This window comes from Hemitrygon akajei, chromosome 30 (genome assembly GCF_048418815.1).
Source record: "Hemitrygon akajei chromosome 30, sHemAka1.3, whole genome shotgun sequence".
Taxonomy (NCBI): domain Eukaryota; kingdom Metazoa; phylum Chordata; class Chondrichthyes; order Myliobatiformes; family Dasyatidae; genus Hemitrygon; species Hemitrygon akajei.
This window is the reverse complement of record NC_133153.1, coordinates 6,080,696-6,107,129: the sequence shown is the minus strand read 5'-3', so window position 1 is coordinate 6,107,129 and position 26,434 is coordinate 6,080,696. Positions and strand designations below refer to the sequence as shown.

The following is a 26,434-nucleotide window of genomic DNA, read 5'->3' as shown; positions in this document are numbered from 1 at the left end:
CAGTATTCAAAACTTTAAAATTTTTAATCTTTTTTGGTGTAAGAATTAAGAAGACCAAAAACTATTTGAACAATTGACATCACTTTCACTGTTAAAATGCTGATACTTGACCAAGACCTGTTAAAACAAGTGACCTATAGAAGTTGTGCTGGTGAAGCTTTTTCAAGCAAATGTACTGGTCAGCAATCACCATTCAAGGAATGTGTTATATACTAATGAGCAGAAAAAATCTATAATGAAAACTATGATCATCATCGTTTTAAAATTTTATTTGCAGTAAATGGTCTTACAGCTTTATCTGCACAGAGGTAGCTTCAGAATTTAAAAACAATGGCCAATCCTAATGCCCAAAGGTCAAATAAGTAGATTAAGCGACTTAAAATAAGACATTCAGCAGTGGTGGAGTTTAAGATATCCATGTATTCCAGTTACAATAAATCATGTTAAATGCTTGCAGATACTGTATATTGCACTTTATTGATTGTCACTCAATGTGCATTTAATCGAGCTTCAATTATACATTACATAAGTAATTAAAAATCAGCTCAGCAAAACTTTTGTACAATACTTATAAAACTTCATTGTTATCCAAACCAAAATGGCAAGTATTAAAATAATATTGTGTAACTTCCATATTTAATAAAATATTGAAAAGCAAAACTATTTAGCATACCTGGTTTTATCATTAAGAGACATAATATCAGCTCTAGTCCACATGTTATAAAATATTTAAACAATGGCATTTTTGATATTTTGTCAATATGTTATAGATATAAAGAAATATTCAGTGACAGACACCTTGTCATGAAAATGTAGAGGCACTACTTTTAAGGGACCTGCAATAGCAAAACTATTGTTGAAAATGAATGTAAATTTCCTCTAATTTTTGAATGAGATTAATTTTAATTACACATGGAAGAAAGTGAACATGTTGTCAAACGTGCAGATACTGGATTCTATTTTTTTCTCCGATGCTTTTCCTCTCCACAAGACAATAACATCATGGAGCATCTATTGCGCCTCATCCCCATCTTACCCACCAAGTCTGATCCTGACGGTGAAGGAGACAGGGGATTCATATTTTCTCCTGGTTTTGCGATTCAGCAACACAACCATTTCTCAGTCTGGCTAAAAAGTCTTTGGAAGGTTGGTCTGCAATTTCAGTTATGGCTAGGTCAGACACCAAATGTCACAAGGGAAGTTGAGGGAATGAAGTAGGGAGAGGGATTTTTTGAGGATGGGTGGTTAACACTCAGAATGTCACCAGTGGTGTTCGAACGGTGTTACCATACTGTCCCGTCATTCTCACCTCACTCCAGAACTCAGCGTCACAAACCACAGCATTACATCTGGATCAGAAACAAATGTGCCACCTTGCTGGAATTGGTGGGAGACAAAGAATATGACTGAGAGGGAGGGGGGTATGTGGGGTAGAGAGGTGTCAGAGAGGAGGATGCAGGGGAGGGGAGAGGGATGCAGGGGGTAGAGAGAGGTAATAGAGAGACAGGTGCGGGGCGAGGGAGGTATCGGAGAGGGGGTGCAGGGTGAGAGAGGGGTGTCAGAGAAGGGGTGCGTGGTGAGAGAGGGGGTGCGGGGTGAGAGGAAAGTGATGGAGGGGGGGTGTGGAGGAAGAGGTGACGGAGAGGAGAGTATGAGGGGAAAGAGATGACAAAGGGGGGAATGAGGGGAGAGAGATGACAGAGGGGGGAACAAGAGTAGAGAGCTGACAGAGGGGGGAATGAGGGGAGAGAGCTGACAGAGGGGGGAACGAGGGGAGAGAGATGACAGGGGGGGAACGAGGGTAGAGAGTTGACAGAGGGGGAACGAGGGGAGAGAGTTGACAGAGGGGGGAATGAGGGGAGAGAGATGACAGAGGGGGGAACGAGGGGAGAGAGCTGACAGAGGGGGGAACGAGGGGAGAGAGTTGACAGAGGGGGGAACGAGGGGAGAGAGATGACAGAGGGGGGAACGAGGGAAGAGAGATGACAGAGGGGGGAACGAGAGGAGAGAGCTGACAGAGGGGAGAATGAGGGGAGAGAGCTGACAGAGGGGGGAACAAGGGGAGAGAGATGACAGAGGGGTGAACGAGGGGAGAGAGACGACACGAGGGAACGAGAGGAGAGAGATGACAGAGAGGGGTACGGGGGAACGAGTGGAGAGAGCTGACAGAGGGGGGAACGAGGGGAGAGAGCTGACGGGGGGGAACGAGGTGACAGAGGTGACGGAGAGTGTGGTATGAGGGGAGAGAGGTAACAGAGAGGGGTACGGGGGAATGAGTGGAGAGAGCTGACAGAGGGAGGAACGAGGGGAGACAGCTGACAGAGAGTGTGGTACGAGTGGAGAGAGCTGACAGAGGGGGGAACGAGGGGAGAGAGTTGACAGAGGGGGGAACGAGGGGAGAGAGATGACAGAGGGGGGAACGAGGGAAGAGAGATGACAGAGGGGGGAACGAGAGGAGAGAGCTGACAGAGGGGAGAATGAGGGGAGAGAGCTGACAGAGGGGGGAACGAGTGGAGAGAGCTGACAGAGGGGGGAACGAGGGGAGAGAGCTGACGGGGGGGAACGAGGGGAGACAGCTGACAGACAGTGTGGTATGAGTGGAGAGAGCTGACAGAGGGGGGAATGAGGTGACAGAGGTGACGGAGAGTGTGGTATGAGGGGAGAGAGGTAACAGAGAGGGGTACGGGGGAATGAGTGGAGAGAGCTGACAGAGGGAGGAACGAGGGGAGACAGCTGACAGAGAGTGTGGTACGAGTGGAGAGAGCTGACAGAGGGGGGAACAAGGGGAGAGAGCTGACAGAGGGGGGAACGAGGGGAGAGAGCTGACAGAGGGGGGAACGAGGGGAGAGAGCTGACAGGGGGGGAACGAGGGGAGACAGCTGACAGACAGTGTGGTATGAGTGGAGAGAGCTGACAGAGGGGGGAATGAGGGGACAGAGGTGACGGAGAGTGTGGTATGAGGGGACAGAGGTGACAGAGAGGGGTACGGGGGAAGAGAGATGACTGAGAAGGCTGCATGATGGGAGGGTTGACGGAGAGAGGGGTATGGGGAGAGGGAGGATGGAAAGAAGGATGCAGGGGGAAAGAGGAGACAGAGAAAGGGGTACAAGGAAGAGAGATGACAGCGAGGCATACGGGGGGAGAGGTGACGGAGAGAGGGGTATGAGGGGATAGGTCACAGAGAGAGGGATACGGAGAGAGGGATATGAGGGGACTGTGGGAGGAGAGAGTTGACAGAGGGGGATATGAGGGAGAGAGATGACGGAGGGGGGATATGGGGGGAGAGGAGGATAGAGAGGGGTGTTTTGGGGAGAAGAGGTGATGGAGAGAGGGATATGAGGGAGAGAGGTGATGGAGTGGAGGCTTTCGGGGAGAAGAGAGGTGCCAGGGAGGGAGTCTTGGGGAGGAGAGGTGACAGAGAGGGGGATTTCGGGGGAGAAGAGGTGACGAAGAGGGACATGGGGTGGGAGAGGTGATGGAGAAGGGTGTTTCGAGGAGAATGAGTGACGGAGAGGGGGGTTTCAGGGAGAAGAGGTGACGGAGACATGGTCAGCATCCAAACAGGCAGGTTCCTTCACATGCCACACACTCAGGACATGAGAGTTCCTCATTTAGAAGACAGCTTGATTGTGTATCTGTAGAGAAGGCATCAGTCATTGGTCTATAGGTGTAGGGTTTATACAGAGTCCGTGGCTGTATGGGAGGTGGAATTTGCTGAGATTTAATGGACGTCGGTCGAGTACAGCTGCAGAACGGGGATGGAGAGGGTGGGGCACGGACAGTGTGATGTTGGTTTTTGTAGCCATGTTTTTGGGACCACCAGAGCCACCAGATGGGGACGATCTTACTGCAACCATGTTTCCTGAAACAAAGGGAACCCAAAAACATGAACTATAAACAGAGACCCTGTCAAACGCACATGGTGTCCACCTGAGTTTCGGTAACTGGCTAACCTCTGAAAGGGAACAGGTTATCTCCCCTTCACCCTGCCTCCACTAGCACTGGAGGTGGGTGGGATCAATGTATGTTTCAAGTTGGGCATTTTAACTTTCCCTTCGATCCATGTTTTGCTTTGTAGTTTGGGGATGGCTGGAGGAATGATTCAACATGACCAATAGAGTCTGGGACGTGCACTTTCAGTAAAATACCAGCCCGTGACGAGTAAGCAGTTCAGGCACCACGGTCCCCAACATGATTCTATGGGCGGGGTCGCTCTCAATTTTAATCTGGTTATTGGGGATAAATTCTCTGCTAATTCTAAATCCTTCATTAATGTGGTAGGTAGTGAAAACCACACATGTACAGGCACATTCAGACAGTCATGACCACCCACACCTACACACACACACACACACAACCATGCACAGATTAGAGGTGTAGAAATTGATAGTACCAGTGTACAACCAGCAACTAATACACTTGATTTGATTGTGAAACTAACTAAATCTGATTATTTTATGGAAGTGCCTCAGAACACAACCTAGCTGAGAAACTACAGATATTATTGGCACTAGAGCAGTTTAAATTATAACAATAGGAAATCTCCATAGTTTAAATGTATTTACAATCTGCACACACGTTAAAATCTATTTGCTTATTTTTTTTTCAAAGTTTAAGATTTTAACTTCTCTTCAAAATGAATGAACAGGAAAATATGGCATTCAGGTCATTCTTCAAATGGCTTCAAATACTCAGACCCAACATATTACCTAGTGAGGCAGCAATGGTATACATCAAAGATACTTTCACATGTCAGACAGTATCATTAAGGGTTTCCATGTCACATCAGGTACAGTTAATTGTCATTTCTTGAAAGATATATTAACTAACCCATTCCATTCCTTGTTCTTTCATCTCATGATGAAGCATCAGTCTGGGTGTGAACCTAGAGATTATCATCCTTTGATGATCTGAAGTCTGTGTCATAGATACTGTCTTCATCTGTACTGTAATCATTTTCATAATCATTTAGGATCGAGGATGAAACCTTTGCCACTGAATTTTTACGTCTGTTCAATAAAATAGGTAAAATAATGCATTTTAGTATCCACTAATGAAATAATCTGTTTTTACTTTGAACAATACTGAACACTCACACTAAAAACAAGATACATTTTGTAGGGATTTTGTAAAATTAATTCAGTACAAAGTTGTAAAATTCTTGTCATATTAACTAACTGCAGATTAGAACCTGACTCAAGTCACTGTGACAAAGAGGCACAGGCATTTTTAGATGCAAAATTCCACGGATAGGTTAAGCATGTAATCATCTTCAAAGGAGAAGGTGGTAGTGTGAATGCCTTGTTTTCCACCCCTACCCACCAACCTGGCTGCATCACGGCCTGGTATGGAGACACCAATACCTTTGAATGGAAAATCTGACAAAAGGTAGAATGCAAACGGAATGTTGGCCTTCATTGCTAGAGGGATTGAATTCAAGAGCAGGGAGGTCATGCTGCAACTGTACAGGGTACTGGTGAGGCCGCACCTGGAGTACCGTGTGCAGTTCTGGTCTCCATACTCGAGGAAGGATATTCTGGCTTTAGAGGCAGTGCAGAGGAGGTTCACCAGGTTGATTCCAGGGATGAAAGGGTTAACCTCTGAGGAGAGATTGAGTCACCTGGGACTATACTCTCTGGAGTTCAGAAGAATGAGAGGGGATCTTATAGAAACATACAAAATTTTGAAAGGGATAGGTAAGATAGAAGTGAGAAAGTTGTCCATTGGTAGGTGAGACTAGAACTGGGGGACATTGCCTCAAGATTCAGGGGGGAAGATTTAAGACGGAGATGAAGAGAAACTGTTTATCCCAGAGAGTGGTGTATCTGTGGAATTCTCTGCCCAGGGAAGCAGTTGAGGCTTCCTCACTAAATATATTTAAGAAATAGTTAGATAGGTTTTTACATAGTAAGGAATTAAGGGTTATGGAGACAAGGCAGGTAGATGGAGCTGAGTTTACAAACAGATCAGCCATGATCTTATTGAATGGCAGGGCAGGCTCAATGGGCCGGATGGCCTACACCTGCTCCTATTTCTTATGTTCTTATTCAGCCCAGTAAAATCCTCCCAACCACTGAGTACATCCACATGAATTACTGTCACAGGAAATCAGAGATCGCCACCACCCAGGCCATGCCTCTTTCTTGCTGCTGCCATCAGGTAGAAGGGTACAAGAGCTTCGTACCATCAGGTTCCAGACAGTTACTACCCCTCAACCATCAGCCTCTTGAACAAAAGGAGATAACTACACTCATTTACCCATCCATTGAGATGATCCCACAACCAATTATCTCACTTCAACGATTCTTTATCTTGTTATTTCATGTTCTCATGACTTATTTGCAGTTTGATTGTCTTCTGCACTCTAACTTGGTCTTTCATTGATCCAGTTATGGTTACTATTCAAACTCTGAAATCCCAAAAAACAAGCTGACAAATTAAAAGGGCAGAGAGCAGCAGGAAGGTTACACAAAATATTAAGCTGTGTGGTTCCTTGAGCTTGCTCCATGCTTTGAGATTCTGCCTGATCCTGTGCCTTCAATCCTTTACTCTAGGTGACTAAGAAACCAGCAAAAAGCAGGCTGCAGAAGGAGATGATGAAACACAATCCGACAGGGTGCAGTGGCCCACACACTGGACCCTTGGCACCAACCAAGTTTGGAGAGCTCAACGAGCTGTGAATGCTGTAATCACCCTGCCTGCTTGCTGGTGCTTCCTGTGATCCCAGCCAGAGTTTCAGTGATACCCACAACCTTCTAACAAGGCCCACTGATGCCAGAGGCATACAATAGCACAGATGCTAGAACCAGGAGCAACAAATAAGCTGCCAGAGGAACTCAGTAGGTCAGACAAAGTACTGGTTGAGACCCTTTGTCTGCACCATATGCATCGAATTGAATTGACTATATTAGTTACATCCTTCATATACATGAGGAGTAAAAATCTTTACGTTACATCTTTGTCTAAAAGGGCAATGTGCAATTTATAGTAATTTGTAATAACACAGAAATACAATTGGATCAGCATGAGTTCATCGGTCTGATGGCCTGGTGGAAGAAGCTGTCCCACAGCCTGTTGCTCCTGGCTTTTATGCTGCGGTACCGTTTCCCGGATGGTAGCAACTGGAACAGTTTGTGGTTGGGGTGACTCGGGTCCCCAATGATCCTTTGGGCCCTTTTACACACCTGTCTTTGTAAATGTCCTGAATCATGGGAAGTTCACATCTACTGATGTGCTGGGCTGTCTGCACCACCACACTCTGCAGAGTCCTGCGATTGAGAGAAGTACAGTTCCCATACCAGACAGTGATGCAGTTAGTCAGGATTCTCACAATTGTGCCCCCGTAGAAAGTTCTTAGGATTTGGGGGCTCACAACAAACTTCCTCAACCGTCTGAGGTAAAAGAGGCGCTGTTGTACTTTTTTCACCACACAGATGGTGAGTACAGACCACGTGAGGTCCTCGGTGACGTGGATGCCGAGGAACTTAAAGCTGTTCACCCTCTCAACTCCAGATCCATTGAAGTCAATAGGGGTTAGTCTGTCTCCATTCCTCCTGTAGTCTACAACCAGCTCCTTTGTTTTTGCGACATTGAGGGAGAGGTTGTTTTCTTGACACCACTGTGTCAGGGTGATGACTTCTTCTTTGTAGGCTACTTCGTTGTTATTTGAGATTAGGTCAATGTAGTATTGTCTGCAAATTTAATTAGCAGATTGAAACTGTGGGTGGTGCCACAGTCATGGGTATACAGAGAGTAAAGGAGGGGGCTTAGGACACAGTCCTGAGGGGCACCTGTGTTGAGGGTCAGGGGGCAGAGGTGAAGGAGTCCACTCTTACCACCTGCTGGTGATCTGACAGGAAGTCCAGGATCCAGCTACACAAGGCAGGGTGAAGGCTGAGGTCTCTGAGCTTCTTGTCAAGGCTGTTGAGAATTATGGTGTTGAACACTGAACTGTAGTCCAAGAACAGCATTCTCACACAAGCATCCCTCTTCTCCAGATGTGTAAGGACGGTGTGTAGAGCTGCGGCTACTGTGTCATCTGTCGATCGGTTATGTCGTTAGGCGAATTGTAGGGGTCCAGTGTGGGTGGTAACATGCTGCAGATGTAGTCCTTGACCAGCCTCACAAAGCATTTGTCAGTCCATTTCCCTCTACTAGTTCCTCCAGCAGTTTTTATTTTGAAAGTCACCTTGTACGAGTTTTGAATATACTGAGGTTGAAGCTGAAGCTGATTGGTGCTGCTCGGCATCTATCAGCTAGTTATCAGGAAGCATCCTCCCAAGCAGCCTCAATTGCTTTGGTGTTGACTACAAGCAGACACATGGGGTAGCACCTGGTGCTGTGTGGGCTGAGCACACCAGGACAATGTCCTATCAATGCTAGAGTAGCACTGGAACCTAACAGCAGGTCTTCGAGTTTAAGCACATACCATCAGTCTCAAGTACAGTTACTACCTTGCTGATAAAAGACCCTAGATTAGACCTCTCGTATGGTGAAATAGGACTCTTAACCTCACCTACCTCCCTATGGCCTTCCACTTCAGTTTCTGCTTGCACTGCACTGTCTCTGTAGCTGGAACACTCCATTCTATATTTTGTCATTGTTTTTTCCCACTTGTGCTACCTCAGAGCACTGATGATCCGGATATCCGTACGAATGTTGTGCAAAACCAAGCTTTTCACTGTACCTCAGTACATGGGATAATCAGAAACCAATTTGTAAACACAAGAGATTCTGCAGATGCGGGAAATACAGAGCAACACACACTCAATGCTGGAGGAACTCAGAAGGTCAGGAGGCATCTATGGAAATGAATAGATAGATAGATAGATACTTCACTGATCCCAAAGGAAATTACAGTGTCACAGTAGAATTACAAGTGCACAGATATACAAATATTAGAAAAGTAAGAAAGAATAAAAAGTATCACAAACAGTGATACTGTTTGTAAGGGGTCATCACTTCCCTGGCTATAGGTTAACTCATTATAGAGCCTAATGGCCGAGGGTAAGAATAACTTCATACAGTACTTTTTGGAGCAGTGCAGTTGTCTTAGTCTATTACTGAAAGTGCTCCTCTGTTCAGCCAAAGTGGCATGAGAAACATTGTTCAGAATTGCCAGCAACTGTGGTCTGCCAATCAGGTAGTCCATTATCTAGGATACAATGGAAGTGTCAACCTGCATTAAATGGAGTTTTCCCCTCACCAGTGAGGGCTGTGTGGTACTGAAGGCTCTTAAGAAATCAAAAAACATGATCCTCCCAGTGCTGCCCTGCTTATCCAAACGGAAATAAATTCTGTTCAGCAGGAAGATGACAACATCGTCGACTCCAAAGTGCTCCTGGTGGGCAAACTGCAGGGAACCGAGGGCTGATCTGACCAGGGGTTGGAGGTGAGCCAGGACCAGCCCCTCTAGAGCCTTCACGATGTGTGAGATCAGGGCCACTAAATGGTAGTCTATCAAGACTTTGGTTGGCTCTTCTTGAGTACTGCGACCACACATGACGTTTTCCACACCGTTGGGACTCTCACCAGGTTGAGAATCAGACTGAAAATGCACTGGAGAATAAACAGAAGACGGTTTGGACAGGAAAGGAAAGGGGAAGATGCCAGAATAAGAAGGTGGGAGAGAGGAAAGGGAAGGGAGAGAAGCTAGAATCCATGAAGAGAGGCAGGTAGGAGAAGGAGGATGAAGTAAGAATCTTGGAGATGATAGGTGGAAAAGAAAGGATTTTATAGGAGAGGAGAGTGGACTAGGGGAGAAAGGGAAGGAGGAGGGGCACAGGGGAAAGTGATAGGCAAGTGAAGGGAAGAGGTAAGAGGCCAAAGTGGGGAACTGAAGAATTCCTTTCCAGTCCTGACAAAGAGTTTCAGCCTGAAATATTGATTGCTTATTTATTTCCATAGATGCTGCCTGACCTGCTAAGTTCCTCCAGCATTTTGTGTGTGTTGCACAAGAAAACATTTACCACTTTTAGACTTGGCCTCAAGAGAAGTGTAGAGGTTTACCAGAATCTACTTCCCCTGATCCTAAAGATACAACTTTTAGAGCACCTTATACCTAACACTAAATCCTATTGATTCTGTAAGGTTCTGCCTTACAGTGAATTGAATTAGTTTACTATTGTAAGATATACTGAGGTAAAGTGAACACCTAGTCTTGCACCAAGACCAATTCATTACAGGGTGCATTGAGACAAAACAAAAAAAGGTCTAGTGTCCATTTTCTCATCCTGGGAATTCTTACAATGGTGGGTAGAAGCTGACCTTGAGCCTGATGGAGGAGGGGGAAGAGAGAATGTTCAGGGGGGTAGGGTCTTTTGATTATGCTGGCAGTGAGAAGTAAAGGCAAGTCGATGGAGGGGAGGCTGGTTTCCACAATGTGCTGAGCCTGGTCCAGGTCCCTGCAGTCTCACCTGCAGAGCAGCTTCCATACTATGCCATGAAGCATCCAGATAAGATGCTTACTATGGCGGTTCACTAAAAATTAGTAAGGGTCAACATGCCAAATTTCATTAACCACCTGAGGAAGTAAAGGCTTTGTTGAGATTTCTTGGCCTTGGTACCAACCAGAACAGGTTATTGGTGATGTCCAATCCTTGAAGCATGAAGTTCTTAAGCTTCACCTCCAGATCATTGATGTAGACAGAGGCCCGTGCACCACCTCCCTTCCTGAAGTCAATAACCAGTTCTTTTGTTTTGCTGATATTGAGTGGAATGCTGTTGTCTCTAATGAATTCCTGTACTCGGACTCATGGCTATTTCAGATATGGTACACTATAGTAGTATTATCTGTAAACTTGTGGATGGAACTAGAATAGAATTGGACCACACTAACATGAGTGTACAGGGAGTAGAGTAGGGGGCTGAGGACACAACCTTCCTCCTCTTTTGTGTTTACCATAGACAATACCAGTCCTTCCCTACAAATAGTTCTCACCCTCTAAGTATACACAGAAACTAAGGTATGGTTGAAAAAGGAAAATAACTTTTTTTTTGAAAAAAAGAAGAATAAAGCATCATTCCCAATATTTCAATAGCTGCCATGATTAATGTTAATTAACTGATAGCAGCTGTGTCAGTCTAGCACCCGTGTAGTAAATGGGATTCAACACTAGCTTCATGGGAGAAGTCAGAGAGTGACATTAGATGGTTGCCCCTCTGACTGGAGGTCTGTGACTAGTGGTGTACCATAGGGATTGTTGTTTATCATTTATATCTATGATCTGGATGAAAATGTGGTAAACTGGATCAGCATGTTTGAGGTTGACATCAAGCTTAAGGACATAGTGGTCAGTGAATGAGGCCACCAACACCTGCAAAGGATCTCGACCACCTGGAAAAATGGCAGATAAGCCTTAATGCAGGCACTTGTGAGGTATCACACTTTGGGAGGGCAAATCAGGGTAGGATTTACACAGTGAATAGTTGGGTACTGGGGTGTTTCAGAGCAGAAGGATCTGGGAATACAGATACAAAATTCACAGGTAGGTAGGGTCATGAAGAAAGTTTTTGGTACATTGACCTTCGCAAATCAAAGTACTGACTACAGGAAATTGGAATGTTATGTCGAAATTGTATAAGACATTGGTGAGGCCAAACTTGGAGTACTGTGTGCAGTTCTGGTCACCTACCAACAAGAAAGATATCAATAAGATTGAACAATTTACAAGGATGTTGCCAGGTCTTGAGATCCCAAGTTATAGGGAAAGGTTGACTTGGTTAGGACTTTATTCCTTGGAGGATAGGAAAAATAAGGGGAGAGTTGAAAATTAAGTCTAGAAAATTATGAGGGGTATAGATAGGCTTTTTTCACTGAGGTTGGATGAGACTAGAACTGGAGATAATAAAGTTAAAGGTGAAATGTAAAATATTTCAAAGTAAATTTATTATCAAAGTACATATATGTCACTATACAACCCTGAGAGGCATTCAGAGCACAAGAAATATAATAGAATCATTGAGAAACTACACAAAGACTGACAAACATCCAATGTGCAAAAGAAAACAAGCTGTGTATTCACATATCAATAACTAAATAGATACTGAGAACAAGTTGAAGAGTCCTTGAAAGTGAGTCCATGGAAGTTCAGAGTTGAGCTGAGGGTAGTTATCCATGCTGGTTCAGAAGTCCAATGATTGAAGTTCCTGAACCTGGTGGTGTGGGACTTTAAGGCTCCTTTACCTCCTGCCTGATGGCAGCAGCAAGAAGAAAGCACGGCCTGGGTGGTCGGGGTACTTCATGACGAACACTCTTTCCTGAGACAGCGCTCCTTGTAGATAGCAAAGGTGGGGAGGGTTTTGCTTGTGATGGATTAAGGGGAACTTCTTCATGCAGAGAGATGTGAGAGTACTGAACAAGCTGACAGTAGTGAATCCATATTTGATTGCAACATTTAGAAGTTTAGATAAGTACATGGATCAGAGGGATGTAGAATAACAGTTCTAGACTAGACGAGATGGGTTGACTAGAAGGTAGACTAGGAGGCAATTGAAGGAGGAGCTTAGGAGAATTAATGGCGCCTTACGGTAACTCCTTTGCTTTCATCTTCGGAAACAGCTCTATTTTAATCTTTAATATCTCTATTTTTCCCTTTCAGGGTTCTTTTGAAGACCCTGACCTGGAGTTACACGCTGAGTGTGGTTCTTTGCAGGAATGGGACCCGCTCTCGGGGTTCCACGAATGACCGTTGTTCGGCACGCCAAGGGCTCAGCCTAAGAGCTTTGTTCACCTTCAGAGGTTTCATGGCTCTGGAGATGGGTGGGGGGGTGGGGGGGGGGGAAGAGGATTGGAGTTCGGTGCCTCTGCAGGAGATTGGTGAGTCACTCGAGATGGAAGAGACCCGAGATCGTTGGGCACAGAGCTCGGAAAAAGAGACGCAACGGACTTCTAACATCGTAAACCAGCGAGTTGGTTGTTCTGTCTCCCCTCTCGCTGTGATACGGAGACAACTCTTTCTCCCTTACTGGGGAGAGAGAGAGAGAGCCTGTGTCTTGGTGAATAACGGGTGAACAAGTAGTCTTTCTCCCTTACTGGGGGGAGAGAGAGAGAGAGAGCCTGTGGCTTGGTGAATAACGGGTGAACAAGTAGTCTTTCTCCCTTACTGGGGAGGGAGAGAGAGAGCCTGTGTCTTGGTGAATAACGGGTGAACAAGTAGTCTTTCTCCCTTACTGGGGGGGGGGGGAGAGAGAGAGAGAGAGAGAGCGCCTGTGACTTGGTGAATAACGGGTGAACAAGTAGTCTTTCTCCCTTACTGGGGAGGGAGAGAGAGAGAGAGAGAGAGAGAGCGCCTGTGTCTTGGTGAATAATGGGTGAACAAGTAGTCTTTCTCCCTTACTGGGGGGAGAGAGAGAGCCTGTGGCTTGGTGAATAACGGGTGAACAAGTAGTCTTTCTCCCTTACTAGGGAGGGAGAGAGAGAGAGAGAGAGAGAGAGAGAGAGAGAGAGAGCCTGTGTCTTGGTGAATAATGGGTGAACAAGTAGTCTTTCTCCCTTACTGGGGAGAGAGACAGAGAGAGAGAGAGAGAGAGAGAGAGAGAGAGAGCGCCTGTGTCTTGGTGAATAACGGGGTGAACAAGTAGTCTTTCTCCCTTACTAGGGGGAGAGAGAGAGCGAGCCTGTGGCTTGGTGAATAACGGGTGAACAAGTAGTCTTTCTCCCTTACTGGGGAGAGAGAGAGAGCCTGTGTCTTGGTGAATAACAGGTGAACAAGTAGTCTTTCTCCCTTACTGAGGAGAGAGAGAGAGAGCCTGTGTCTTGGTGAATAATGGGTGAACAAGTAGTCTTTCTCCCTTACTGGGGAGAGAGAGAGAGAGAGAGAGAGAGCCTGTGTCTTGGCGAATAACGGGTGAACAAGTAGTCTTTCTCCCTTACTGGGGAGAGAGAGAGAGAGCCTGTGGCTTGGTGAATAACGGGTGAACAAGTAGTCTTTCTCCCTTACTGGGGAGAGAGAGAGAGCCTGTGTCTTGGTGAATAACAGGTGAACAAGTAGTCTTTCTCCCTTACTGAGGAGAGAGAGAGAGAGCCTGTGTCTTGGTGAATAATGGGTGAACAAGTAGTCTTTCTCCCTTACTGGGGAGAGAGAGAGAGAGAGAGAGAGAGCCTGTGTCTTGGCGAATAACGGGTGAACAAGTAGTCTTTCTCCCTTACTGGGGAGAGAGAGAGAGAGCCTGTGTCTTGGTGAATAACAGGTGAACAAGTAGTCTTTCTCCCTTACTGAGGAGAGAGAGAGAGAGCCTGTGTCTTGGTGAATAATGGGTGAACAAGTAGTCTTTCTCCCTTACTGGGGAGAGAGAGAGAGAGAGAGAGAGAGCCTGTGTCTTGGCGAATAACGGGTGAACAAGTAGTCTTTCTCCCTTACTGGGGAGAGAGAGAGAGAGCCTGTGGCTTGGTGAATAACGGGTGAACAAGTAGTCTTTCTCCCTTACTGGGGAGAGAGAGAGAGCCTGTGGCTTGGTGAATAACGGGTGAACGAGTAGTCTTTCTCCCTAACTGGGGAGAGAGAGAGAGCGCCTGTGTCTTGGTGAATAACGGGTGAACAAGTAGTCTTTCTCCCTAACTGGGGAGAGAGAGAGAGAGCGCCTATGTCTTGGTGAATAACGGGTGAACGAGTAGTCTTTCTCCCTAACTGGGGAGAGAGAGAGAGCGCCTGTGTCTTGGTGAATAACGGGTGAACAAGTAGTCTTTCTCCCTGACTGGAGAGAGAGAGAGAGAGCCTGTGGCTTGGTGAATAACGGGTGAACGAGTAGTCTTTGGGGTACTACAGGTCTGTGTCTTTGCTGTTGCTTTGCTGCACACTTGAGTGCTCAGTGACGGGTGCCAATGCTTTTTTTTGCTGGTGGGGAGAGGGGGGTTGCTTGCTGCCGCTTACGTGCAGGAGGGAGGGGAGCTGGGGGGGACTTTGGGGTTCAAACATTTAACTGCCATTCATTCTTTGGGGGCACTCCTCTCTTTTTGTGGATGTTTGCGAGGAAAAAGCATTTCAGGATGTATATTGTATACACTTCTCTGACATTAAATGTACCTTTGAAACCTTTAAGGGCTGTTTCTGTGCTGTAGCGTTCGATAACTATAACTCACACTATTTTAGAAACTGATGTTAAGCTCAAGAAATAAATTCCTTAAAGACTTGTTAAAGTCTGTCAAAGATCTCTACAATCAGCCCAAATGTAATGAAGTCAATTGGAATATTCACATACAATGGAACAGGGGCGAGAAATGAAATTAGACAATTCTGAACAAACTGTCCTTTTTGCTATTGAGCAATTAGTGTAATTTGTGCACTGTTCTCGGTGTCAAGAGCGCTCAGTAGGAAATTGTTTCCATTATTTGACAGAACACCTCCCAGCACTCTCCACCTGGTGTGAAATCCCCCAACGACAACAGTGGCACAAAATGAAATATCTCAATTCCACTCGCGCAAAAAAAACTTCAGTTCCTCTTTACACAGAGCAACCACTTTGCTGGAAGAGCTTCTCCAAAGCCATGTGTAGGGAAGTGTACGATTATGCATTTTGGTAGAAGGAACAAAGACATGGACTACTTTCTGAATGTGGAGAAATTCAAAAATCAAAGGTGCAAAGGGATTTGGAAGTCCTTGTGCAGGATTCCCTGAAGGTTAAGTTGTAGTTTGAGTCAGTGGTAAGGAAGGCAAATGCTTTGTTAGCGTTCATCTTCAGAGCGAGGATGTTCTGCTGAGACACCCCCAAAAAATGCTGGAGCAACTCAGCAGGCCGGGCAGCATCTATGGAAAAGAAAACAGTCGATGTTTCGGGCCGAGACCCTTCATCAGGATTGGAGGAGCAGAAGATGATGAGTCGGAGTGGGGGGAGGAGATGAAGAAACACAAGGTGATAGGTGAAATGGGGGAGGGGTGAAGTAAAGAGATGGGAAGTTGATTAGTGAAAGAGATACAGGGCTGGAGAAGGGAGGATCTGATAAGAGAAGACAGAAGGCCATGGCAGAGCAAAAGAAAAGGGGGAGGAGCACCAGACAGAGGTGATGAGCAGCTAAGGAGATAAGGTGAGAGAGTGAAAAGGGTGGGGGCATTTCCAGAAGACGGAGAAATCGATGTTCATGCCATCGGGTTGGAGGCTACCTAGTCAGAATATGATGTTCAGCTCCTCCAACCTGAACGCGGCCTCATTGTGACCTGCTGAGTCCTCTCGCATTTTGTGTGTGTTGCTTAGAGTATGGAAGCAGTCTGTGGCACCTTGTCTAAGAAAAGTTGCGCTGGCATCAGAGAGGTTCCGGAGAAGATTCAAGAGAATGATTCCGTGAATGAAAGGGTAAAAATACGAGGAGCATTTGATATATCTGGGCCTGTTCTTACTGGAGTTTAGAGGAATGAGGGGGGGATCTCATTGAAACCTATCAAATATTGAAAGGCCTAGATAGAGTGGATGTGGAGAGGATGGTTGCTATAGGAGGGGAGCCTAGGACCAACAGACATAGCCTCAGAATAGAGGGATGCCCATTTAGACCAGCAATGAGAAGAAATTGCTTTAACCAGTGGATGGTGAATCTGTGGAATTCATTGCCACGGACAGCTGTGGAGGGTAAGTGATTGAGTATATTTAAAATAGAGATTGATAGGTTCTTGGTTAATCAGGGTGCCAAAAGTTACAGGGAGAAGACAAAAGAATGGCATCAAAGGGGTATTAAATTATCCTGATGGAATGGTGGAACAGACTCAATGGACCAGGTGGCCTAATTCTGCTCCTATGTTTTATGTTGTCTAAAGGTGGCAAGCTGTTCCTCACCAAGACCTGCAACCTCCTACAAATCCTAATGCAACCTCATTGCTTTGCCCGTGGAGGACAAGGCCAGCATCACACTCGGGTTTCCACCCAGGGATCACTCCAAGCTGCTGATCTCCATCACATCCCACAATACGCTTCACTGGTATAAGACCGAATTCACCAAAGCTGCATAGTCAAGGGGAACAGTCTCCAAAGTGCAGACATTCAGAAACCAGCAAGTCCTTGCAGAGACCCCAGGCAGCCTGCTGCCATTCTCCTGAGGTACTCAAAGAATGCTGAGGTCCTGCTCGGCAAGTTCACAGCCCAGGTTGTCAGTAAATACAGAACAGTGACAGAGAAGCTTAATCTGCTTCTAACTGGTGTCATCCTGTCAGAGGCATTCCCGGTGTTACAGGGTCACAGAGTAATACAGCACGAAACATACCCTGCAGCCCAATCCATCCAGGCTGACCATGGAGTCCGCCAAGCTAATCCAATTTGTTCCATATACCTCTGAACCCCTCTTGCCCATACATACTTATCCAAAAGTCTTCTGAATGTGGGTGTTGTACCTGTTTTCCGACAGTTCATTCATATACACACCACCCTCTAAGTGAGGTTACCCCTCAGGTCCTTTTTAAAATCTTGCCCCTCTCAACCTACACCTTTGCCCTCTAATATTTGGTTTGCCTGACTTAGTAAAAAGACTATGCCCATTACGGTTTTTACATCTTTTTACCCCTCAGTCTCCTACACTCCAAGGGAAAAAGTTCTGGCCTGCTCAATCTCTCCCTATAGCTCAGGCCCTCGAGTCCTGCCAACGTTCTCATAGATCTTCTCTTCAGTCTCTCTCACTGATGATATCTTTCCCAGAGCAGGACATAATGTCCAAACTTCCAGAACTCAATGCCCCTCTTAGCTTAATGTCTTCTCCACCACTGTGACTACCTGTGTCAATGCTTTTAATTAACTATATACTAGCCTTCCCTCCCTATCTTTAAAAGTAACTTGTTTTCTCTCTTTCCTAACTTAGAGATAATGTTCAACCCTTGGAATGTTAAGTCTGCTTCTCTCTCCACGGATGCTACCTAACCGCTGAGAGTTTGAGCATTTTGTGTATCTATTCCAGATTTCAAGCACTTGTGGTGTTATCCTATTTCACTTATTGCTCTTCGTCACCTGTCCAGGCCACTCTGCCGCTCTCTACCCCACTGCTCATCGTTACACAGCAACGATACCTTGTAAAAAGGCGTGATGCTCTTTTGCTGAGTGACATGCTTAGAATTACAAGAATTTGCAATGTACAACAGGAAACATTATACTGAACTGGTGTCAGTCTTGGTGAATCACACAATGAATCCAGACAATGCTTTTCTGTGAACCTTGTAGTCAAAACTCTTGTGCTATTGATTTAAATGAGCAATATTAGAGTGATCCAAAATGTTGTTTTATTATCCAACATACCATGGAATAAATTCTAACACCATATTGACAAACCGCAGCTGGAGTGGATTCTGGAAACAGACACAAACACACCTGAGATCTTTCTTTAATGCATTCATTTGGCCTTGGAGCTCCTCGTTGGTTTCGATTTGTTCCTCCAACTCCCTCTGCAACTTTCTCTTTGCATTTTCCAGCCGATCGATTTCTTCCTCCGCTTCATCTACTTGCCTTTTTAATGCTTTCAATCGGAGATTCAACTAGAAAGTTGTGAGAGTGATTAAAGCAGCACATTTCTTACAAACCAGTTGAAAATATTTTAAAGTGATTGAATTGTGTTTCACAAATCCATGACTGAGATTAAGTACAATTAGCACCTGCCCTTACTTTAAGCCATTCTATATAAATGTCCAAATTGTCCTTCATATTGCTCCATTTTAAACTGCACTGACTTCTGAATCTTTCATATTTCACTTCAAGTTTAACAAAAAAATTGCAAACATTCAGCTTGTTAGGCAGCATTTCCAGTCCATCGCCTTCAACCGGAACCACTCCCAGTCCATCACCTTCCATTGGAAACATTCCCAGTCACTCGCCCTCCATCGAATCACTCCCAGTTCCTCGCCCTCCATCGGGAACACTCCCAATCCGTCACCTTCCATTGGAACCACTCCCAGTCTATCACCTTCCATCAGAACCACTCCCAATCCATCACCTTCCATTGGAAACACTCCCAGTCCATCACCTTCCATCGGAAACACTCCCAATCCATCACCTTCCATTGGAAACACTCCCAATCCACCACCTTCCATTGGAATCACTCCCAGTCACTCGCCCTCCACAGGAATCACTCCCAGTCCACCACCTTCCATCGGAAACACTCCCAGTCAATCACGTCCCATCAGAACCACTCCCAGTTCATCACCTTCCATCGGAAACACTCCCAGTCCACCGGAATCACTCCCAGTCAATCACCTCCCATCAAAACCACTCCCAGTCCATTGCCTTCCATCAGAACCACTCCCAGTCCACCATCTTCCATCGGAAACACTCCCACTCAATCACCTCCCATCAGCACCACTCCCAGTCCATCACATTCCATCGGAAACACTCCCAATCCATCACCTTCCATCTGAAACACTCCCAATCCATCACCTTCCATTGGAAACACTCCCAGTCCACCACCTTCCATCGGAAACACTCCCAGTCAATCACCTCCCATCAAAACCACTCCCAGTCCATTGCCTTCCATCAGAACCACTCCCAGTCCACCACCTTCCACCGGAATCACTCCCAGTCAATCACCTCCCATCAAAACCACTCCCAGTCCATTGCCTTACATCAGAACCACTCCCAGTCCATTGCCTTCCATCAGAACCACTCCCAGTCCATCACCTTCCATCAGAACCACTCCCAATCCATCACCTTCCATTGGAAACACTCCCAGTCCATCACCTTCCATCGGAAACACTCCCAGTCCATCACCTTCCATTGGAAACACTCCCAATCCACCACCTTCCATTGGAATCACTCCCAGTCACTCGCCCTCCACAGGAATCACTCCCAGTCCACCACCTTCCATCGGAAACACTCCCAGTCAATCACGTCCCATCAGAACCACTCCTAGTTCATCACTTTCCATCGGAAACACTCCCAATCCATCACCTTCCATTGGAAACACTCCCAGTCCATCACCTTCCATCGGAAACACTCCCAGTCCACGGGAATCACTCCCAGTCAATCACCTCCCATCAAAACGACTCCCAGTCCACCACCTTCCATCGGAAACACTCCCACTCAATCACTTCCCATCAGAACCACTCCCAGATCATCACCTTCCATCTGAAACACTTCCAATCCATCACCTTCCATTGGAACCACTTCCTATCCACAGGAACCACTCCCAGTTCATCACCTTCCATCAGAACCACTCCCAATCCATCACCTTCCATTGGAAACACTCCCAGTCCATCACCTTCCATCGGAAACACTCCCAGTCAATCACCTCCCATCAAAACCACTCCCAGTCCATTGCCTTCCATCAGAACCACTCCCAGTCCACCACCTTCCACCGGAATCATTCCCAGTCAATCACCTCCCATCAAAACCACTCCCAGTCCATTGCCTTACATCAGAACCACTCCCAGTCCATTGCCTTCCATCAGAACCACTTCCAGTCCATTGCCTTCCATCAGAACCACTCCCAGTCCATCACCTTCCATCAGAACCACTCCCAATCCATCACCTTCCATTGGAAACACTCCCAGTCCATCACCTTCCATCGGAAACACTCCCAGTCCATCACCTTCCATTGGAAACACTCCCAATCCACCACCTTTCATTGGAATCACTCCCAGTCACTCGCCCTCCACAGGAATCACTCACAGTCCACCACCTTCCATCAGAAACACTCCCAGTCAATCACGTCCCATCAGAACCACTCCCAGTACATCACCTTCCATCGGAAACACTCCCAGTCCACCGGAATCACTCCCAGTCAATCACCTCCCATCAAAACCACTCCCAGTCCATTGCCTTCCATCAGAACCACTCCCAGTCCACCAGCTTCCATCGGAAACACTCCCACTCAATCACCTCCCATCAGAACCACTCCCAGTCCATCACCTTCCATCGGAAACACTCCCAATCCATCACCTTCCATCTGAAACACTTCCAATCCATCACCTTCCATTGGAACCACTCCCTATCCACAGGAACCACTCCCAGTCCATCACCTTCCATCAGAACCACTCCCAATCCATCACCTTCCATCGGAAACACTCCCAATCCATCACCTTCCATTGGAAACACTCCCAGTCCACCACCTTCCATCGGAAACACTCCCAGTCAATCACCTCCCATCAAAACCACTCCCAGTCCATTGCCTTACATCAGAACCACTCCCAGTCCATTGCCTTCCATCAGAACCACTCCCAGTCCATTGCCTTCCATCAGAACCACTCCCAGTCCATCACCTTCCATCAGAACCACTCCCAATCCATCACCTTCCATTGGAAACACTCCCAGTCCATCACCTTCCATCTGAATCACTCCCAGTCAATCACGTCCCATCAGAACCACTCCCAGTCCATCACCTTCCATCGGAAACACTCCCAGTCCATTGCCTTCCATCAGAACCACTCCCAGTCCACCACCTTCCATCGGAAACACTCCCAGTCAATCACGTCCCATCAGAACCACTCCCAGTCCATCACCTTCCATCGGAAACACTCCCAGTCCACCGGAATCACTCCCAGTCAATCACCTCCCATCAAAACCACTCCCAGTCCATTGCCTTCCATCAGAACCACTCCCAGTCCACCACCTTCCATCGGAAACACTCCCAGTCAATCACCTCCCATCAGAACCACTCCCAGTCCATCACCTTCCATTGGAAACACTCCCAATCCATCACCTTCCATTGGAACCACTCCCAGTCCACAGGAACCACTCCCAGTCCATCACCTTCCATCAGAACCACTCCCAGTCACTCGCCCTCCATCGGAAACACTCCCAATCCATCACCTTCCATTGGAACCACTCCCAGTCCATCACCTTCCATCAGAACCACTCCCAGTCCATCACCTTCCATCGGAAACACTCCCAGTCCATCACCTTCCATCGGAAACACTCCCAGTCCATCACCTCCCATCAAAACCACTCCCAGTCAATCACCTCCCATCAGAACCACTCCCAGTCCATCACCTTCCATTGGAAACACTCCCAATCCATCACCTTCCATTGGAAACACTCCCAGTCCACAGGAACCACTCCCAGTCCATCATCTTCCATCAGAACCACTCCCAGTCACTCGCCCTCCATCGGAAACACTCCCAATCCATCACCTTCCATTGGAACCACTCCCAGTCCATCACCTTCCATCAGAACAGTCCCAGTCCATCACCTTCCATCGGAAACACTCCCAGTCCATCACCTTCCATCGGAAACACTCCCAGTCCATCACCTTCCATCAGAACCACTCCCAATCCATCACCTTCCATCGGAAACACTCCCAGTCCATCACCTTCCATCGGAAACACTCCCAGTCCATCACTTTCCATCGGAAACACTCCCAATCCATCATCTTCCATCGGAAACACTCCCAGTCCATCACCTTCCATCGGAAACACTCCCAGTCCATCACCTTCCATCGGAACCACTCCCAGTCCATCACCTTCCATCGGAAACACTCCCAGTCCATCACCTTCCATCGGAAACACTCCCAGTCCATCACCTTCCATTGGAATCACTCCCAGTCACTTGCCCTCCATCGCCTTCCATCGGAACCACTCCCAGTCCAACATCTTCCATTGGAAACACTTCCAGTCCATCACCTTCCATTGGAATCACTCCCAGTCACTCGCCCTCCATCGCCTTCCATCAGAACCACTCCCAATCCATCACCTTCCATTGGAAACACTCCCAGTCCATCACCTTCCATCGGAAACACTCCCAGTCCATCACCTTCCATCGGAAACACTCCCAATCCATCACCTTCCATCGGAAACACTCCCAGTCCATCACCTTCCATCGGAAACACTCCCAGTCCATCACCTTCCATCGGAACCACTCCCAATCCATCACCTTCCATCGGAAACACTCCCTGTCCATCACCTTCCATCGGAAACACTCCCAATCCACCACCTTCCATTGGAATCACTCCCAGTCACTCGCCCTCCATCGCCTTCCATCGGAACCACTCCCAGTCCAACATCTTCCATTGGAAACACTCCCAGTCCATCACCTTCCATTGGAATCACTCCCAGTCACTCGCCCTCCATCGCCTTCCATCAGAACCACTCCCAATCCATCACCTTCCATTGGAAACACTCCCAGTCCATCACCTTCCATCGGAAACACTCCCAGTCCATCACCTTCCATCGGAAACACTCCCAGTCCATCACCTTCCATTGGAATCACTCCCAGTCCATCACCTTCCATCAGAACCACTCCAAATCCATCACCTTCCATTGGAAACACTCCCAATCCATCACCTTCCATTGGAACCACTCCCAGTCCATCACCTTCTATCAGAACCACTCCCAGTCCATCACCTTCCATTGGAAACACTCCCAGTCCATCACCTTCCATCGGAAACACTCCCAGTCCATCACCTTCCATCGGAAACACTCCCAGTCCATCACCTTCCATCGGAACACTCCCAGTCCATCACCTTCCATCAGAACCACTCCCAATCCACCACCTTCCATTGGAATCACTCCCAGTCACTCACCCTCCATCGCCTTCCATTGGAACCACACCCAGTCCTCAGGCATCACTCCCAGTCAATCGCCTTCCTTCGGAACCACTCCCAGTCCATCACCTTCCATCAGAACCACTCCCAATCCATCACCTTCCACCGGAAACACTCCCAGTGCATCACCTTCCATCAGAACCACTCCCAGTCCATCACCTTCCATCAGAACCACTCCCAATCCATCACCTTCCATTGGAAACACTCCCAATCCATCACCTTCCATTGGAACCACTCCCAGTCCATCACCTTCTATCAGAACCACTCCCAGTCCATCACCTTCCATCGGAAACACTCCCAGTCCATCACCTTCCATCAGAACACTCCCAGTCCATCACCTTCCATCAGAACCACTCCCAATCCACCACCTTCCATTGGAATCACTCCCAGTCACTCACCCTCCATCGCCTTCCATTGGAACCACTCCCAGTCCACAGGCATCACTCCCAGTCAATCGCCTTCCTTCGGAACCACTCCCAGTCCATCACCTTCCATCAGAACCACTCCCAATCCATCACCTTCCATCGGAAACACTCCCAGTCAATCGCCTTCCATCAGAACCACTCCCAGTCCATCACCTTCCATCAGAACCACTCCCAATCCATCACCTTCCACCGGAAACACTCCCAGTCCATCACCTTCCATCAGAACCACTCCCAGTCCATCACCTTCCATCAGAACCACTCCCAATCCATCACCTTCCACCGGAAACACTCCCAGTCCATCACCTTCCATCGGAAACACTCCCAGTCCATCACCTTCCATCGGAACCACTCCCAGTCCATCACCTTCCATCAGAACCACTCCCAATCCATCACCTTCCACCGGAAACACTCCCAGTCCTTCACCTTCCATCGGAAACACTCCCAGTCCATCACCTTCCATCGGAACACTCCCAGTCCATCACCTTCCATCAGAACCACTCCCAATCCACCACCTTCCATTGGAATCACTCCCAGTCACTCACCCTCCATCGCCTTCTATTGGAACCACACCCAGTCCACAGGCATCACTCCCAGTCAATCGCCCTCCATCAGAACCACTCCCAATCCATCGCCTTCCATTGGAACCACTCCCAGTCCACAGGCATCACTCCCAGTCAATCGCCTTCCTTCGGAACCACTCCCAGTCCATCACCTTCCATCAGAACCACTCCCAATCCATCACCTTCCATCGGAAACACTCCCAGTCAATCGCCTTCCATCAGAACCACTCCCAGTCCATCACCTTCCATCAGAACCACTCCCAATCCATCACCTTCCACCGGAAACACTCCCAGTCCATCACCTTCCATCAGAACCACTCCCAGTCCATCACCTTCCATCAGAACCACTCCCAATCCATCACCTTCCACCGGAAACACTCCCAGTCCATCACCTTCCATCAGAACCACTCCCAGTCCATCACCCATCGGAAACACTCCCAGTCCATCACCTTCCATCGGAAACACTTCCAATCCATCACCTTCCATTGGAAACACTCCCAGTCCACCACCTTCTATTGGAAACACTCCCAGTCCATCACCTTCCATTGGAAACACTCCCAATCCACCACCTTCCATCAGAAACACTCCCAGTCCATCACCTTCCATCAGAACCACTCCCAGTCCATCACCTTCCATCGGAAACACTACCAGTCCATCACCTTCCATCGGAAACACTCCCAGTCCATCACCTTCCATCGGAAACACTCCCAGTCCATCACCTTCCATCAGAACCACTCCCAATCCATCACCTTCCATTGGAAACACTCCCAGTCCACCACCTTCTATTGGAAACACTCCCAGTCCATCACCTTCCATTGGAAACACTCCCAATCCACCACCTTCCATCAGAAACACTCCCAGTCCATCGGAAACACTCCCAGTCACTCACCCTCCATTGTCCCAGTCAATTGCCTTCCATCAGAACCCAATTTCCAGTATTTTCTGTTTTAATTTTGACACCTGCAGTTCTTGGCTTTTTATTGCAAGCAAATTCTGCTTAAATGCTCACTGACTGGAATCAGGTGTGTTAATTAAAAATATCAGTTTTCATAGTGATTCTAGCCTAGTTGTTCCCAACTCAGCCTGGTACATATTGTCAGTGTTACAGTGATTCTCAGGAACTGAAAGTCTCACAGGCCTGCCTCCCTCCAGCATCTGCCAGTTACTGCCAGGAAATGTCAGCTCTGTGGCCTTTCACATACCTGATCCTTCTGGTCCGTCAGGTGGAGTCGTTCATCGTCTGTTTGCAGCATCAACTCCTTGGCCTTTCTTTCAAGTTTACGATTATTCAGCTGCAGAGTAGATCGTTCTCTGAAAAGGATATTAAAAACGCATTTGAATTGCACCCATGGCAGGAAGATCCCAGAGTCAATATTACATTGACCTATGTCAACCTTTCTATAGTGTTCTGCTGCAATTTGTACTTTGATTTGCAGTATCTACATTGATTGTTTACACCGAAAAAACACTATGATCTCAATCACTTCTCAGGAGCATTAGCAATGGAAATTCAACAGAACTGTGCAGAGCTTTTAAATCAGATGACTCAAAGCCTGGTTGAAGAGGGAGACTTTAGTAATAGAGAGCAGCATCTTGGCCCAGTGGGATGACTGCAGCTTACACTGCTGAGGAATTAATAGCTGTAACTAGATAGGCCAAAACAATGTATTAGTGGGAAAATAAATTATTGCAGAAGCAAGTGAGTGCTGGAGCTCTACCACAAGACAGCACTTTAATCTCAGCTCACTATACAAGCTTACATCTGCTTACAGCTGCAGCAGGGCACTTTTGCTGACATGGATATATTGCTCGTCCTGGTTTTATTGCACTTTTCCTGAATTATCCATTTTGACTCAGGTATGAATGTCATCTATTAAACCAGATGTCGTTTATCGGCACAAATCTATCAACACAAATTGCTTTCTTTCTGTGTGCAAATGGCGATTATATTTTTCGCTCCTGATCCAGTCTCCAGGATGTGCTACTTCTCACTATGCATTACTTCATTTCCTTAA

General features: G+C 47.1%; 2 protein-coding genes across 5 annotated transcripts in view; both read right to left on the bottom strand.

Moving 5' to 3' along the window:
- Positions 1–251: 251 nt before the first annotated feature.
- On the bottom strand, positions 252–4,193 carry LOC140718661 (uncharacterized). The gene is made up of 4 exons (XM_073032691.1): positions 4,149–4,193; positions 3,849–3,862; positions 3,089–3,214; positions 252–2,667 (listed from the first exon to the last, which is right to left on the bottom strand). The coding sequence occupies exons 1-4, from the start codon at positions 4,191–4,193 to the stop codon at positions 1,344–1,346; spliced, it is 1,509 nt and encodes a 502-aa protein (XP_072888792.1). The 3' UTR covers positions 252–1,343.
- cgnl1 (cingulin-like 1) overlaps positions 3,376–26,434 on the bottom strand; it is a 214,784-nt gene continuing 191,725 nt past the window's right edge. For all 4 annotated transcript variants that reach the window (XM_073032901.1, XM_073032900.1, XM_073032898.1 and 1 more), the window contains exons 17-19: positions 25,622–25,730; positions 18,277–18,440; positions 3,376–5,009 (exon numbers count right to left, since the gene is read on the bottom strand). In XM_073032901.1, the coding sequence (XP_072889002.1) occupies positions 4,886–5,009; positions 18,277–18,440; positions 25,622–25,730 (397 nt within the window). In that variant the 3' untranslated portion in view covers positions 3,376–4,885. The remainder of the gene's footprint in view (positions 5,010–18,276; positions 18,441–25,621; positions 25,731–26,434) is intronic.